The 17080-nt window shown below is 38.6% G+C and overlaps 1 protein-coding gene across 3 annotated transcripts in view; it reads right to left on the reverse strand.

The window, feature by feature from the left end:
• The window catches only part of SPATA5 (spermatogenesis associated 5), a 147168-nt gene that overhangs the window by 120673 nt on the left and 9415 nt on the right, over positions 1-17080 (reverse strand). For all 3 annotated transcript variants that reach the window (XM_033159729.1, XM_033159728.1, XM_033159727.1), the window contains exons 6-10: positions 16868-16997; positions 16505-16561; positions 15695-15818; positions 15023-15278; positions 659-813 (exon numbers count right to left, since the gene is read on the reverse strand). In XM_033159729.1, the coding sequence (XP_033015620.1) occupies positions 659-813; positions 15023-15278; positions 15695-15818; positions 16505-16561; positions 16868-16997 (722 nt within the window). The remainder of the gene's footprint in view (positions 1-658; positions 814-15022; positions 15279-15694; positions 15819-16504; positions 16562-16867; positions 16998-17080) is intronic.

Genomic DNA, 17080 nt, shown 5'->3' on the forward strand with positions numbered 1-17080 from the left:
CTTGTGAATTAGCAAGGCCTAGTGTCAGCACATCCAGGCAGCCGCTGCAGGCCCAGCAAGGTCTACCGCTAGTGCCTGCCTTTAGAAACAAAACAAAACAAAACAAACAAACAAATGTCCCGAGGCTCCAATCAGCACCAGAAATGTGAATCTGGGAGTCACCGCCATTTTTAGTTCCCCACAATATTCCTGATGTAGTGTGACTCCAGAACACTGAGGGAAAGAGAATTGGTGGCTTCCAGAGCCCACGGTTCAGGCACTTACCAGAGCAGTGCTGCCATCGCTATGTCAGCCTGTCATGGAAAACGAGTATCAGCGCCTGTGAGAAGCCCCATCAAACCTGGAGCCAACCCTAAAATTAGCAACCACCCAGGGCAGAAGAATCCTGAGGTAAAATGGCTTTGCAGCAGCAGCAATGAATCTCTGCCCCTCATCAGTAGATCTCAGGGAAGTTGACAACGCAAAATTGCAATATTAAAAACCACAAAATACATAATAAACTCAAGAACAACAACAAACCAATAACAAACCCCTCCCACAACACATTTAAAAGTGCATCGGATGTCTCCCTTGAGCTACTATTGTCATCAGGCAGTGACTGCTATCAAGTATATGGCTTGAATAATTATTTCAGAATATTGTACTGGGCAAAACTTACCTTTGGCACATCAACTGCCACTTCCCTCATGGCACTGGGCCTGACGTCGTTCATTGCCTGCAGGAAGTCGCTGCGAGTAATTATCACCGATCCAGACACATCCTCATCCAAGAGGTTTGCTTTCTCCCCAAGTACTCTCCGTAAAGCGTACAAGCCTGTACAAGGCACAGATACGAAAACACGGCATCAGATTATCGCTCCCCACAAATACATGGCGTGCCACGTATGACATGAAATAGATACACCCAGGGATAAGGAGAATTCATTTGAAGTAATCAAGCAGGGAAAGAATATGACAAATTTACTATATCTCAATCATGTAAGATTTCATTCATATAAAATAATCGTTCCTCTGTGGGACGAAAACATTAAGGAGGGAACAGATGAATACTGGCAGAATTTCTTAAAGACCATGTGAGCTAGGCCCTGTAACACACACACACAGCCTCACATCAGCCTTTGCTCACAAGCTTACATAGTAAAAGGAGAGCGAGAATATATGAGGGCCAACCTGGGCTCTAATATAATTTTGTCTGTCCCATATGAAAAAAGATCAAACTCATTTGCTTTTCCTCAGTGGCAGCTGGTAATATTTTGACTTGGTAGGGCGGCAAATTTAAACCTTGCTGTTTTCATCGTAATAGGATTTGCATAGCATCTATTTAGAAAATTGTGCCTTTGCATAGCTTCAAAGTGCCACTGTCACCTCTTTTAAAAAACCAACAAAAACAAACTTCAATTATTTATTGCACAGCTATGGGCAACGGAAGAATTTCCATGTAAGATGGCCCAAGTATGATTCTCAGAAAAAGATTAGCTCCATACCTCTTATGGAGCCATATGACATGATGTTAAGTGTTTGAATTCATGTGTTGATTACACCTACACAAGCACTGGGGGGGGGGGAGCTAAACAAACACAAACCCATAAAATATGGGAAAACTTACATCTAGTTGCATGTGATTTTCCTGCCCTCAAAAATCAATATAACTTTTTTCATTATCCGAAACATTTACTGCTCTAAATTAAAAGAACAAAGTTCACCAAGTAATAGACAAAAAAATGATTGCTTCATTTGAAGTAGGGCATATCAGAACATATTTGCAATGCATGGTTTGGTCCTGAAAATGTGAAATAATAACCTCTGCTCACATGCAGAGTATATCAAACTAGCAAGTAATCATAATCAAGTCTCTTATGTCTGGAAGGGGCTGGAGGGAAAGACGAGAAGCCAAAAAGACATCATTAGATGTGCTCTCAATATGGAACGTTCAACAATATGCCATATGAATTGTTAACTGCAAAATACACCAATGCCCTTTATCATCTAGTGCTGTCATGCATTTTCTTCGTATAAAGCAAAATATTATTTTCAAATTAAATATACTGTAATGTGGTATAGAAAGAATGATTGCTGTTCCTAGGTTCAAGCACACCAACGCTTCCAAGTTAAAAGAATAAACCAGTTATTTCACTGAGAAAGTTATCCAAGATTTTTGTTAAGAAATAATGTCCCACTTTGTAAAAGAATTTAAAAGTTAATCCGTTTGTTTAAAGAAGCAAAATATTTATTTGTGGTTTGAGTCACTGATCAAAAGTAATGACCTCTTTCGGTCTTCATCAAGTATACCCTCTTTATTTCCAACCCAAAAACCTTTCAATAAAATATGGTACGCAGAAAAGTAGCATTTAACAACCTGTCCCACTTCCCATTACATGACGTATCTTTAAAAAGGAGTTCTTGTTTTTTATCTGTAGCTACTCAGTTAAAAATATCCAGGAAAAACACAGTTCCTATTAAGCACCGTCACTGCAAGGGTCAAGCAAGAACACTGCCTTCCCCTGTTGTCATAGTTTTACAAATCAGCAATAAAGAATTGCAATCTTAAAACTGAAAAAAAGATAAGCAATGTCAGAACTGTCTAAAATAAAGCTTGAATCCATTAAGCCTTCTAATGATTAAGATATGGGTGTGTGCACGCCATGCTACAGGTCAGCCTTTAATTGAAAGAATATTTTACAATAAAGGAATAATGAAAGACAGATTGGAAGCAAGACCTCGGCTCTTCCTGTTTCCTCTTGTTAGCATCATTTGTTCCTGCCCTCCCCGCTGATCCTTGACCTTAAAAATTGGTTGCATTATGGCCAGGAAAGGATAAAGTCAGTACCTTGCCAGGAAGATAAATATATAACCCTTTCTTTAAAGGCACGTTAAAAAAGAAAAAAGACGTCCAGATTAGGCTTCTAATTTGTAAGATTGCACAAGCCCTGAGTAATGAAGTCAAAATGCACATTTTGTTTAAACTGCAGCCCAGAAAATAGTGAACATCTGGCCAACACAAACGAGGTTTTTCAGATAGGGTTTGTTGGAGCACGTTTTGGATCAGATGCATCCTTTACCTTCTATTGTAAGTTGGCTTTGAGCACATACTTATGTATCAGATGGCACCTATTTCCAGTGGCTTAGTGAACAATCATGTTCTCTTACCACCAACTAATTATTTGACCTCCCTTGCAACTCTTATTCAAAACAAGTAATCATTCTGAAACAAGAGGCTACCTAAACAAAACAAAAATCTACAGTATTTGCTTTAAGGGTTTTTTTTTATGTGGTTCATGTGGCCTTTGTGAAAGCAAATCTCTGCCAGTTGCTGCATTTACCCACATTCTTCCACTTGTGCGACCTGCAACAAAATGTTGCAGTGTGAAATATTCTTGTCCTCCATGACACTCCATTCCACAGTCAACATTCCATAGCTACCAAACACACTCAGTTCTCGCTGGTTGTTTTGGGGGGCATATCTCTGCCCACTTTCTCTCATATATATCCTATTTCTGCAAACTATCAAGTTATTGATACCTCCCTCTTGTGCATGGGTGGAGCCATTTTGGTTACATAAGAAACACTCCCAGCCTAAACATCAGAAATAGACAAATGACCTAAAATGATTGCTACCTAACAACAGTGGAAGGCTTTAAGGATGTACCATAAGAGAACCTTGTGCCATTACTGCTCCTAAGACAGTGCCCAAATTACAACAGGGCCAGAGGCCTGCTAAAATATGACACACACACACACACACACACACACACACACACACACACGGTCAGTACTGGCATCCCTACTAGCTCTTGAGAATACACTTATCTGGACAAACATTCCCCTGATCTCCTGTTTTAATTAACTGTTATGTTGTTTTGATGAGATTGTTTATTGTAGATTGTTTAGTTGTGGGTGGATGCTTATTTTTTATGTTTTGATGGAATTGTTTATTGTGTATTTTAATTATGTGTGACTATATTCTTTATCATCTGTTTTTTGCTTGTAAACCACTTACAGGACACTTTGACAAGTAGGGAGCATATTAAGTAATTAATTAATTGCCGCATTGGCCTGAATATAAGCCACACCCGAATGTAAGTCACTCCCTTAAAATTCTGCAGGCACTCACACCCGTTCCGTTTTACCGTATGTCAGTTTCAGCAGCGATATCGCAAAAGCCAATTTTTGTAAGGTCGCAAGTTTAAGCCGCACTTTTTTTTTTTTTTTTTTTTTTAAAAAAAAATAAGGATTTTATTAAACAAATTACAATTACAAATTACATACTTACATGTACATATACATACACACATACAAATACATACAATCACATAATACAAATACACAAAAAACAAACCACATAAATAGATATAAATTCATGTAATACTAATCCGAATAATTTTATTAAATGAATTCTTTAAAAATACTCTCTTATTCTAGCCTCCTGATTACCTCAGTGAGGCTAAAATTATTTATAGTTCCTTCCTAAGGCTTCCCATTTTATCTCTTCATTAAATTTAATATTAAATATACTTTCAATATTTGGGACTCAGCCCGAATGTTGTTCTTTTGATGTTATCTTTAACTTCTGTTTCCTTTTCTTTATTCTTTTTTTTCCATTTTGTAGTGCGGCAGAGGCTATTCCATAATAGCTACTGTATTGGTGTTACATCTTTTCTTTAGATATTGTATAAAGTCGTTCCACTCTTTTATAAATTTTTCTTTTGGATTGTCTTTGATTTTTTCTGTGAGATGTGCCAGTTCTACATATTCTAGCGTTTTATTAATCCAATCTTTTATATTTGGCACTGTCGCACTTTTCCATTTTGTGCCTATTAAAGTTTTAGCCGCAGTTGTGGCATATAAAAAAAAACTTCGTACTCTCATTGGAATATCAGGCGTTGTTATGCCTATAAGGTAGGCTTCCGGAGTTCTTTTAAATTTGATGTTACATATTAATTCTATTTCTAGGTGGATCTCTCTCCAGAATGACTCTATCTGTTTGCATTCCCACCATAGATGATACCAGTTCCCAACTTCGTCACATCGCCAGCATTTTTTACTTGCATTCCAGTACATTTTAGAAAGTTTGTAAGGGGTGATATGCCACCTATAAAACATTTTAATCATGTTTTCCCTGATTGAGTTGCATGCAGTGAAACTCCAGTTCACCTTCCATAGATTTTCCCATCTAGCTAACATGATGTTTTGACCTACGTCTTGTGCCCAGCGTGTCATTGAGGTTTTTATTTGTTCCTCCATGACCATCCAGTCTAACAGTATCCTGTATGCTTTTGATAGCGTTTTTGTTTTAGAATTTAACACTTCCAAATAAAATTTGGAAGGTTCTTTTTCAAATCCTATTTTGCTATCGACTTTATATCTCTCAAAGAGTTGATAGTAAGTAAACCAGTCCTTTACTGTGTTCTTTAAATTTTCGTATGATTTTAGTTCTAATTTTTTGTCTCTTCTTTCCAGCAAATCAAGGTACGTTGGCCATTTGGTCGTTCGAGCGTGACCTCTTCTCTCTTGGGCCTCTAATGGGGAGTTCCACCATGGCATATGTTGTTCCAGTAGATGTTTATATTTTAACCAAACTTTCATTATGGAGCCTCTTATGATATGGTTTGAGAAGTCTTTATGGATCTTATGCTTATCATAGTTTAGATATGCGTGCCATCCAAATCTCAGGTTGAATCCTTCTAAATCTAACATTTCCAGATCTTCTAGTCGGCACCATTCAGCTATCCAAGTAAGGCAGGCGGCATCATAGTACAAGATTATATCTGGCAAGGCCAGTCCTCCTCTTGTTTTGATGTCAATCATATTTAAATGTTTAATTCTCGGTCTCTGACCTTGCCAGATATACCTCGCAATGTCCCTCTGCCATTCTTTCAGCTTGTCTTCCCCCCCCAGTATAGGGATTGTCTGGAATAAGAACAGGAGTTTAGGAAGCACCAACATTTTCACGGTTGCTACCCTCCCTAGTAAGGACAGTTTTAGCTTACTCCATTTTTCCATGTTGTACTTTATGTTGTTCCAAATCGGGATGTAGTTATTCTGGAACAGATCTATATTTTTTGGGGTGATCCACACTCCAAGATATTTTGCTTTCTGGCATACCTTTATGCCTGTGGTCTTTTCCAACCGTTCCATGTCCTTCTCTGGCATATTTTTCACAAGCATTTTTGTTTTTGTCTTGTTAAGCTTGAATCCTGCCAGACTTCCGTATTCCTCTATAATTTCTAAGGCCCTCGCTATGCTTTCCTGTGGTGTTTCAGTTGTTAAAATCAGATCATCCGCGAAGGCTTTTATCTTGTATGTTCTTCCCAGACTTTTGATACCAGTGATTCCTGAATCCTCTCTAAGCTGGTTATTCAAAATTTCCATCACTAGTATGAATATTAAGGGGGAGAGGGGACACCCCTGTCGGGTCCCTTTACTTATTGGAAAGCTTCCTGTTATAGAACCGTTTATTATGAGGTTGGCTCTTTGTTCCTCATAGATGGCGCATATACCTTTGTAGAATGTGACTCCCATCTCCATCTGCTTTATTAGTTCCTTCATGAAGGCCCACGAGATTTTGTCGAATGCCTTTTCTGCATCCAGTAGCATTATTGCCGCTGGTTTGTTTATTTTAAAGTCCAGATATTCCAGTATGTTGATAATTTGTCTTACATTGCTGTTTAGGTGACGTTTGGGTAGGAACCCTGTCTGATCTTTATGAATTACTTCCTGGAGCACTTCTTTGAGCCTTTGGGCCATAATATCTGCATAGATTTTATAATCTGTGTTTAGAAGTGCGATGGGTCTGTAGTTTGTCATCAGGGTAGAGTCTGATTCTGGTTTGGGTATTAGCGTAATAAAGCTATCCTTCCATGTGTTCGGTATTTCTCCCGTGGCCAAGATCTCGTTTATTGTATCACGTAGAGGTGAAGCTAATATCTCTTCTAGTTTTTTATAATATAGGGCTGTGAGGCCATCAGGGCCTGGGGATTTTCCTATTTGTAGTTTTTTGATGGAGTTGTGGATTTCTGTTTCTGATATAGGTAAGTTGAGGTTCCCCAATTTCTCCTTTGGCAGCTCTTTTAACTTGTTCTTTTTTATGTACAATGTGATCTTCTCTATATCCTCTTTTTCTTTTCTGTATAGACCCGTAAAGTAATCTATAAACGATTTGTTTATTTTCGCCTGATCTGTGATCCAGTTCTCACCTATTTTAATTTTATTTATGATACCTTGGTTTTTCTTTTCCTTCAGTTGCCAGGCAAGCAGTCTGCCTGGTCTATTTCCGTGTTCGAAATATTTTTGTTTTGTAGCCTTAATTTTCCATTCTATCTCTTCATTTAATATAATTTCGTATTGCATCTTAAGAAAGTTTATCTTATCTTTGATGGTCTCGTTATCTGGATCTTTAAATAGTTCTCTTTCCTGGTTTTTTATCTCTTCCCAGAGTTCTATTTTCTTTTTTCCCTTTATTTTATTTTGGTAGGAGTTCTGTTGTATAAAAAAGCCTCTTAAAACGGCTTTGCTCGCCTCCCATACTGTTTTGATGTTGACCTCATTATCAGTATTGATCTGAAAGTATTCTTTTAAAGTTCTCTTTGCAGACGACAGAATCTTATCATCTTTCAGAAGGCTTTCATTCAATTTCCATCTCCTACCTCCTATCTGTTTACCTCTTATAATCAGTTGGATTTGATTATGATCTGATATGATATTAGGATGGATTTCTGCTGTATGGATCTCCCCCAATAACTCTTTTGTTGTCCAGATTGCGTCTATTCTACCCGCAGATTTTTTAGCGTGGGAATAGTGCGTAAACTCTTTTTCAGATGGATGTTTGAATCTCCAGGCGTCAAATAAACCAATGATGTCTACCATTTGAAAGAAGGAATTGGGTAATCTACTTTGTTTTGCGTCCGCTTTTTTTTTAGATCTATCTATTTCAGGTTCCACCACCCCATTAAGGTCGCCCATCATGATGAGTTTCTCCCCTATATATTCCTGTAGTATCTCCTGTAGCCCCTGATAGAATTCTTTTTTCTTTTCATTAGGGGCATAGATTCCAGTTAGGATCATTTTCTCTCCTTTAACTTGGACTTCTACCATCAATATTCTCCCCTGGTCATCTCTGTACAAAAGCTTCGGTTCCAGTTTTGAATGTACATACATTACTATGCCTCTTTTCTTTTTGTTATATGAAACAATAAATTCTTGACCCAGTTTTCTGTTCATTAACAATCTTTGATGTTTTGGGATGATGTGTGTTTCTTGTAGGCATGTGATGTCGTTTTTTTGTTTTTCCAACACATGAAATATTTTATTCCTTTTCTTTTTCTCGTTTAACCCATTTATATTCCACGATGCTATTTTCAATTCCATCATTTATTTTCATTAATTAATATAGTTTATTCAATAAAAAGTATCTATTAGTTGGATTCTTCTTCATCAACTAATTCTCCTACTTCTATTTCCTGTTGTTTTTTGTCACCGAAGTCCCCCTTATAGGTTCTCCTGAATCTTTCCATTTCTTCTCCTGATAAACATTTTTTCCTCATCCCCTTATAAGAGAAGGATATCCCCTCTGGGAACTCCCATTTATGTTTTATATTTTTTTTCTGTAGAGTTTCTACCAGAGGTTTAAGCCGCACTTTTAACTTTTCACGGTCGGAATTGGGGGGGGAGCGAGGTTTATATTCAGGCCAATATGGTAATCAACAACAACAACCGTTTCTAACCGCCCCCCCCCCCCTTTTAAAGAATGATCCCACAATTTGACTAAAATTGTGGGGAGTAAGATGTGGTGCTTCAGAATTTCATATCAGAACCCCTTATAAATCATACATTCTAAACGCATGAAGAATCTTGCTGGATCAGATCAAAGGCCCATCTAGCCCAGCATTCTGTTCTTATGGCGGCTGACCAGGAACTATAGAAAGCCCACAACCAAGACCTGAACACAACAGCAATATTAGTTCAAATATCTGGATCCAACAACAGCATTTTAAACCACACAAACAAGGGAAGGGGTTGTCAAATTTCTTTTCCCTAAACAATATGGAATTATTAATCTATTATTATATTAAATTTGCATATCTGAATATCTCAGGGCAGTTCACAGCAAAAACAAAAACAAAACAAACTGAGAATACAAAATGCATAATAAAACCAAAACAAAAGCAAAACAATACCCCCCTCCCCAAAACACATTTATAATGTTAATCAGCCCAACACCTGGTTGAAAGAGAAACATTTTCACCTGTCACCTAAAGATATGTGTCAAAGCAGCCTGGCAAGGCTCCCTGGGAAGTGCATTTCCACAAATGGGGAGTCACTGCAGAAAAGGTCCATTCTCATGGTGCCATCCTCCAGACCTCTCGTGGAGGAGGAACACAAAATTAGAGTTGTTCCTAGAGAATTCTGTGTATAAAAATGAATTTGGAAATGTTGGCTATATTGACTTGTTATAAAAATGTAAGAATTACAAACCCATTGAATGAAAGAATGCCGTGTGTCACCTCCTGGGTTCCAGATTCATTTCCTACTTTCTCAATGAAGGCACTTCAGGTAATGGGGATTAGAGCTATAAGCAAATACTACCCTATTGTGGTGTAGTGGTTAAGAGCGGTAGACTCGTAATCTGGTGAACGGGGCTCGCGTCTCCGCTCCTCCACATGCAGCTGCTGGGTGACCTTGGGCTAGTCACACTTCTTTGAAGTCTCTCAGCCCCACTCACCTCACAGAGTGTTTGTTGTGGGGGAGAAAGGGAAAGGAGAATGTTAGCCGCTTTGAGACTCCTTCGGGTAGCGAAGAGCAGGATATCAAATCCAAACTCTTCTTCTTCTTCTATAGTGGGGCAGAGCATAGGAAGATGAATGTTAGGCAGTGTGGATCATTTTATGTATGATCTCTTTAAAGACATGAAACATTAAGTATTCCTTGTCTATATGCCAAGTTTATTAAGTAAAAGCCTGTTGAGAATGTGTGCATTACTCAGACATTTTAAACACGGGGAAGGGATGTGTGTAATGTTACGAATTAGCTGTGAAAGCAATACAAGATTTATCCTGTTCATACAAGTATAACCCTCAGGTCGTTTGCAACCTATACACTGCAAGTTCACTTGGCTAAACTGCTACATGGAGGCACATGTAATTTACAGTCCTTCATGAACAACCTAGAATTTGCTGAAACATGCCTGTTGGCCTAAACAGATGTTATGGCAAGGCATAGAAGGGGAAAGCAGATTAATTTCAATTCCAATAGTTTTATTACACGGGAATTCTTTTCCACAACGATGACTGTACACACTTGCTTTATTTGCCAAGGCAGAGTGTCAGGAGAATTATTATTCTCAAGTCTAAAACTATTCACAGCTGGAAATAATTGTAGTGAGAAGAACCAATTCATTAACAAAACACTAGTTCTAAAAGTTACCTAAATAAAAATTAAATTTAGACTTAATATATAAAAGTGCAATTTTCTCATTCAGTGGGTTTGTAATTATGATAGAAAGTATTCTTATAAAAGGCCAGCCACTTAACTTTCCCCCACAGGACGATTTTGACAAACCTGTCAATCACCCGACATCATAACAATATCAGGTGACTGATAACTGTCAAAAGTCCCCTTCTGCAGCACTTCTGAAATGCCAGACAACCAGCTGGCCATCTGGAGTTTCAGAAAAACTGTATAACGCACTTCTCACAGAAAGCTAACTGACGAGGGCAGATATGAAGAGGAAAAAGAAGTTATCAGCCAAGATTCAAACAAACATGACGCAAAATATATAATTAGATGTGTGTGAGTCTAATTAAATACAACATTTGAAAACATATGTGGAACAAATGAATGAAATGGAGAGTCGAGAGTTCCACTGTGGAGCTTATATTGACTAGCAAGTATATTTAGCATTGCAGCCCAAGTTTGACTTCTCTTAGTTCCATCACAGTGTTCATTTAAGAAAGGGAAACAAAGGGGTGGGGTGGGGGGATTGTTTCTGGATGCAAGTAGAAGATCAGCATGTTCCATCTTGTTTTACACATGTTCCCTCAAGCATCAACATCCAGATGTAACTACTTCTACATAAAAGCAATTACTCCAAACCGATGTTCTTAAAAATAACCCACAAGCATATGTTACAGCTTTGGTCAACAAAAGCCATTATGCCTTGCATGTGGACACACAGGCAGTGATGTATCATGATGTTACCTCCTAGGAGAGAGAGAAAAGTCGATTGTTCACTTCATTTTCAAGATTTAACAGGTCTTTGCCAGATTGTGAACAGACCACCAATACTTTGTAGAAGTCATTTCTATGCTTGTGGTTTTAAGTTTACTTGCAAGTTATGCAAGCACTCATGTTCCTTGCAGCCAGGATGAAGATTTATAAAACATCATGAAGGACCAAAAAAATATCTTTTAAGCCCATCCCAAGTAATTGCCTAGAAACAACTTGGCAGCTTCCAGCAATACTTACTTTCAGGGGTCTAAAACTTGTTTTGTGCTTGTTTACTTAGAAGTTAAGACCTACAAAGCTCAATGGGACTGGCTACCCAGTGAGGCTGCCTAGGATTTTAAACTTGGGTGGATCTGCACTCACGGTTTTTAACATTAAGGGAGGGTTAAGGAATGGTTTTGATAACATATATGGGCACATGACATCCTAGTTTTAACGTTCATAATACATCATTAAAATGTGACACCAGAGGGCGCTGCAGAGCAACCAGCAGCAGGGAGAGAGCATTTTGACGGGGATAAAATAGAATAAAAAACGCTTTAATTTACAAGCATGCCCTGTGACGTTTTAGAATGATATATCTACTATCGGTCAATTAATGTTAAACAGGTCAGTGTAGATACAGCCCTTGATTTCCATTTTCTTTAGTTAGTTATTATTATTATTAATAATAAATTAACATATATTGTTTAGCAGCAGATAACACAACTTGTCCCACTGCCACTTGATTTTGTCCAGCTCTCAAGCCCAAACTGATTTTTTAACTCTGGGGAGGTTAAAGGGCAGTTCAGCAGTTCTGTGTGGGGAACAAACACCCACAAAGATGCACACATGGAACATGTGCAGACATGGACTGGCATACACTGGGAAGTGCCTGGAGAGGGCAGCCAAAGGGAAAAACCAACCCGAACTTTGCAGATGTACCACAGAACGAAAACAATTCCAAGCATGTCATTGTGATGGGAGCATCTTCCATACCCAGCTGCAACCTCACTATTTAAATCATGTGCAATTCCTTTCAGTATTTGAGTCTGTAACTTTTTAACAAGTCTGCACAGTGTAGCCAACAATATCTTTTAAGATAAGCGCTAACATTTTTCAAGTCAGCATTTCCATTCACTGTAAACAAGAGGACCCTTCTCAGTTCCTGAAAAATAAATTTACATTCATAATCAATCCTGCCTGGAACTTCCAGGCAGCCTTAGAAGGATAAATTTATAAGGAATTGCTATATTTGGAAGCCTATGTTGCTAGGCACTTTATAACATTCAACACTGTTTATTCCACTTACATCCCCACTGCCCAGCTAACATGCCATTTGTTATGCTGTTTTTGAAATGCAGCGGAGGTCTCCCTTTGTATCATTATAAACATTTAGAGAAATAAAACTCTCATCAGCTTCTACCAGAATGGCCAGTGGTCAGGGATGAAGGGTGTTGTAGCCCGAGAACATCTAGAGGGCACTGTTTTGGGCACCGCTTCCTAAGTAGAGCATAAACATATTACTATGTAGTAGTGGCAACCATTTAGACAGTAAAAATCAGAGCACTCTGTGCTGCATTCTGAAAATATTCCAACCCAGTAACTTTTCACAACATGTCAAAACAGGAAACGGTGGAAAGCTAGGAAACAACTAATTCCAAGAATATTTTCCCATAATGCATAGTACTGCAAGTTAATACTGCCCCCCCCAAATTAAAAAGTGTTGTGGAATACACATCATTTAAAAAGAAGAAGAGAAGAAGAAGACGACCCAAGCTTAAGAAAGGAAACAGCATTCTTTTTAGGTAAGGGTACCATCTCCATCTTTTGGAATACTTGCCTTTCAACAAAAGATTGTACTCAAGGCGTTCAGAGCTCAGAGAAATGCTTTGGAGAAGACAATACTCTGTTTATGGTGAGACATGCTTCCTGTAAAGGACCCAGAAAATTGAGTTTCCCAGAAGGCAATGGCATAAGGTAGGAGACGTAGAGGAAAATGAAATGTCTTCATTGACGGTATGTTTCCTTGCAATGCACAAGTTATCATTCAGCAAAAGATTTTATTTGGGTGTGGTTTACTGTAGTCTTGCCTTTTACAGGGATTCAAGAACAAAAAAAAACTACAGAATCAGAAAAAATGCAATAAAGTGAAAGTGAGCCATTCCTGTCCCGAAAGGCCAAGTAAGGGAGCATCAACAAAAATTATACCTGGATACAAAACCAATGCAGTGGTTGTCAGTCTTATGGATACAAATGGTGAGAAGGGTTTTGTATAGAGCAGGCATGTCCAACAGGTAGATCGTGATCTACTTGTAGATCACTGGACGTCTGTGGTAGATCACTGGCTCCCCCCAAAGAAGCTCAGCAGCTTTGGCTCCCCTAAAAAAAGCTCTACATCTTTGCCCTTAAGCCCCCCAAACAGGACTTTCCCTCCTGAAAAAAAACTCAACTTTGACCCGAACCCCTCAAAACATGGGTGGCTTTCCTTCCTAAAGAAGCTCAACCACCTCAACCTAAACCCCGCAAAAGGGGGTAGATCACTGCCAGTTTTTAATTCTGTGAGTAGATCGCAGTGTCTTGGAAGTTGGCCACCCCTGGTATAGAGGGAAGCTCATTTTATTATTTTAGACATTATAGTGAGATATATAATCGCCTAGTTATGCAGACAATGATGCTTTGCTCCATAAATTATATTTTATAAAGCAAATCTGGACAACTCTATCCAGTGACTAAACTGGTTTTTGAAGGAAGCATACTTTACCCTTGTGAGATTTCAAAAGAAAGAGCACCTTCATGAAGAAAGCATTCTACAATAAGCTCTATTAAGAAACTTTACCATCTGTAATTTTTTAAAAAATGGCAGGAGTCTTCATATTTTATAACAGAGCACACTAATAGCCTAGGTTTACAAAACAGTGAAGCAAGCTATACATACAATTATTGCAGGTTCTTTATGATTTTAGACTCTTAAATCTAAAGATTCTGTTCACTGTCGCATAGAGTTGTAAGCAATTTCTTTCAGCTAGCTAGCGGATGTGTTTAGATTGGTTGAAACCATTCTCCCACCACTAGATGTCACCCCAGTATAACAATTGATGAAGAAAGCTCACAACAGAAGGGCTCGCTTTTTTAATATCAAAGCTTTGCAAATATGCCACTGAAATTATTGAAGTTATTGCCATTTGTAATAAAATACTGTTCACTTTACACAAAATAAGCAGTGAAATCTTATGCACATTCAATCTTAAGTCAGTTCCACTGCACTCAATGCAAATTACTCCTAATTTTCTCATTCAGTTATCTATAAGCTTAAATACTCTTCAAATCAGAATAGTACTATATTGTCCAAAATAAATATAGCCACACCTTTTTATTTGTAACACAGGGTTTACCCTAGCAGTCTGCTGGACAGGAAACACCATGTTCAGAAAAGTCACGTGAATTAAATGTCCCCTAAACAGAATTCAAACGTTAAGAAGGTTGTCAATCATTTTTTTAAATAGATGATCTGCTGTTTAAACAATCAGTTAAATTTAAATACACTTGCATGTCAAAAAAACCAGACAAGTGCCTTTTTGCAATATTAAGGAAGTATGAGCAAATGCACAATTGAACAAAGTTTGCATTCCTTAAAAGGAAAGGTCATATGTAGTGTATTTTTCACTGACTATTACAGTAAAAACAACCAAAATGACCTCAGCAAACTGAATAATGAACCACCATGCCTTCTTTTCAGCCTTGCTTGTTAAAAACTGTCTTCACTGATAAGAACTACACACTCATATAGTTAATTATTTGATATAAAAGTGTTTATAGTTCACCTGCTTCTTTGCACACTGCAGCTAGGTCTGCTCCTACATAGCCATGGGTGCTGTCAGCCAACTGAACCAGCTCTGTTGCCGTCAGTGAATGAGGAACTTTGTTAAGAAGCTTATTGAAAATGTCCAGTCGGTCCTGAGCGTTGGGAACCCCAATTTCAATCTCCTTATCAAAGCGGCCAGGTCTGCGTAGGGCTGAATCCAGAGCATGGGGACGATTAGTTGCTCCAAGTACTAAGAGCTGCCCTTCATTGCCTTCCTGAATGACCAACACAAAACAGGTTCACTGTAATTCAGGAACAATGCAGTATAATCAAAAGCACTGTGCTTTGGGATTGGAGACTTAGGTTTGTATCTCCACTCAACCATGAGACTTGCTGTCTTTAAGCAAAATCTCTCAGGCTAAGGCTGAAATTCTATGCATGCTATCCTGGAACAAAGCACAACTGAATGCAGTGCTTTTCACACTGTTTACAGAATACCATTACTTTATAACAATTACAGATGAGGACACATAGGAAGATTTTTGAGCCCAATCCCAGTGAAGAGAGGCCTTATTTTTGTAATATGGAAATTTACCAACTCATCGCCAAAGGATTCCACAGGAAGGTGTTTGAACACAACCATTTTTTCAGGCCCACCTTAGAGCCAGTAACTCCATCATAGTTTACTTACTGATCCAATGCCATCCATCAGTGTCAACAAGGATGCTACAATTCTCTTCTCAACTTCACTCTGTGCCCCTTCTCTCTTTGGGCAGAGTGCATCGATTTCATCAATAAATATAATGGATGGACGGCTGAAAAGGAAATAATGGAAAGCAACACATCTCTTGAAACAGGCACATTAGGAAGACACAGCCAAATAGATCTCATCAACTTACTCCCTTTAAGCACTGAAATGGTTATTGAAATTCAGCATTGGCTAGTTTAAAACAATTCTGGTCTAAAAATACAGTCTGAGGCGTTGCTTAACACCTGAACAAAGAGGCTTCATGTATTTTTAACTCCTCTAGTACACAGTCTTATGCAACAATAGTGGGGAACGTCAGGCCCAGGGTGTGTGGCAAATGTGGCCCTCTGTGACTCTCTATCTGGCCCCTGGGTTATGGTCCTCCTTCTGGCCACACTTCCTCTCTCCATAGGCAATGCCCCTCATCAGCCTTACTTTGAACCCTCCTTGAGTGTTTCTGCCTGGCTGGAATGTGATCTTGAGCTCTGATAATGCCTCTTCATTGCCTGGAGAGTGGGGTGTGAGAATGTGTAGATATTCACCTAGTGCACAAAGGTAACGTCCACCTGCTTTGTTCTGCTTTCACCTCTGGCCCTGGTCACCAGACAAAATTTTTACAACCCTCTAAGAATTCACAGGCTGTAACAGAGACTCTGGGGCTCAAACCAGGAATCTCGTGTCCTAGGCTTGGAAGCTTACAAACTGAACCATTTAGAATAAAAAAAAACTTCCCCAAAAAAAGCACAAACATACCGTGAGGAGGCTTCAGCAAATATCTGTCGCAACTTGGCTTCACTTTCTCCATAAAACCTGCAACAAAATCAAAAACCATTTAGCAGCTTATTTTTGCCTGTTTACAAAAACTTGGGCATTTTATCCACGCAGTTCTCCCCATGGGCACATATACTTAAATGCTGTATAAACGGTTTCATATAAACAGATCATCAATCATTCCTTCACTTCTCTTGACAGATGTAGAAGTGACCTATTTTCCCAAAAAAAAATACTGCGGCTCTAAAGTGGGTCTTTGTTTTGTTTTAAGCAGGTACAAAATATCAACTGTAGCTGGAGGGCAGGAAAAAGCAAAGCAAGGATAAATAAATTAGGAAGACTTACTTGCTTATTATTTCTGGGCCGTTAATGGTGGAGACGTGAGCCCCAACCTCATTTGCAATTGCTCTGGCTATCAGGGTCTTCCCTGTTCCTGGAGGACCATAGAGCAGCACCCCTCGTGGAGGTGGGATTCCTTTAACGAGTCAGATAGAAGAGGAAGAGATCATAATTCACAGACTGGCAGAGATTTTAAAATTAATAATGATAATGATGCAA

Source organism: Lacerta agilis, chromosome 9 (assembly GCF_009819535.1).
Source record: "Lacerta agilis isolate rLacAgi1 chromosome 9, rLacAgi1.pri, whole genome shotgun sequence".
NCBI lineage: Eukaryota > Metazoa > Chordata > Lepidosauria > Squamata > Lacertidae > Lacerta > Lacerta agilis.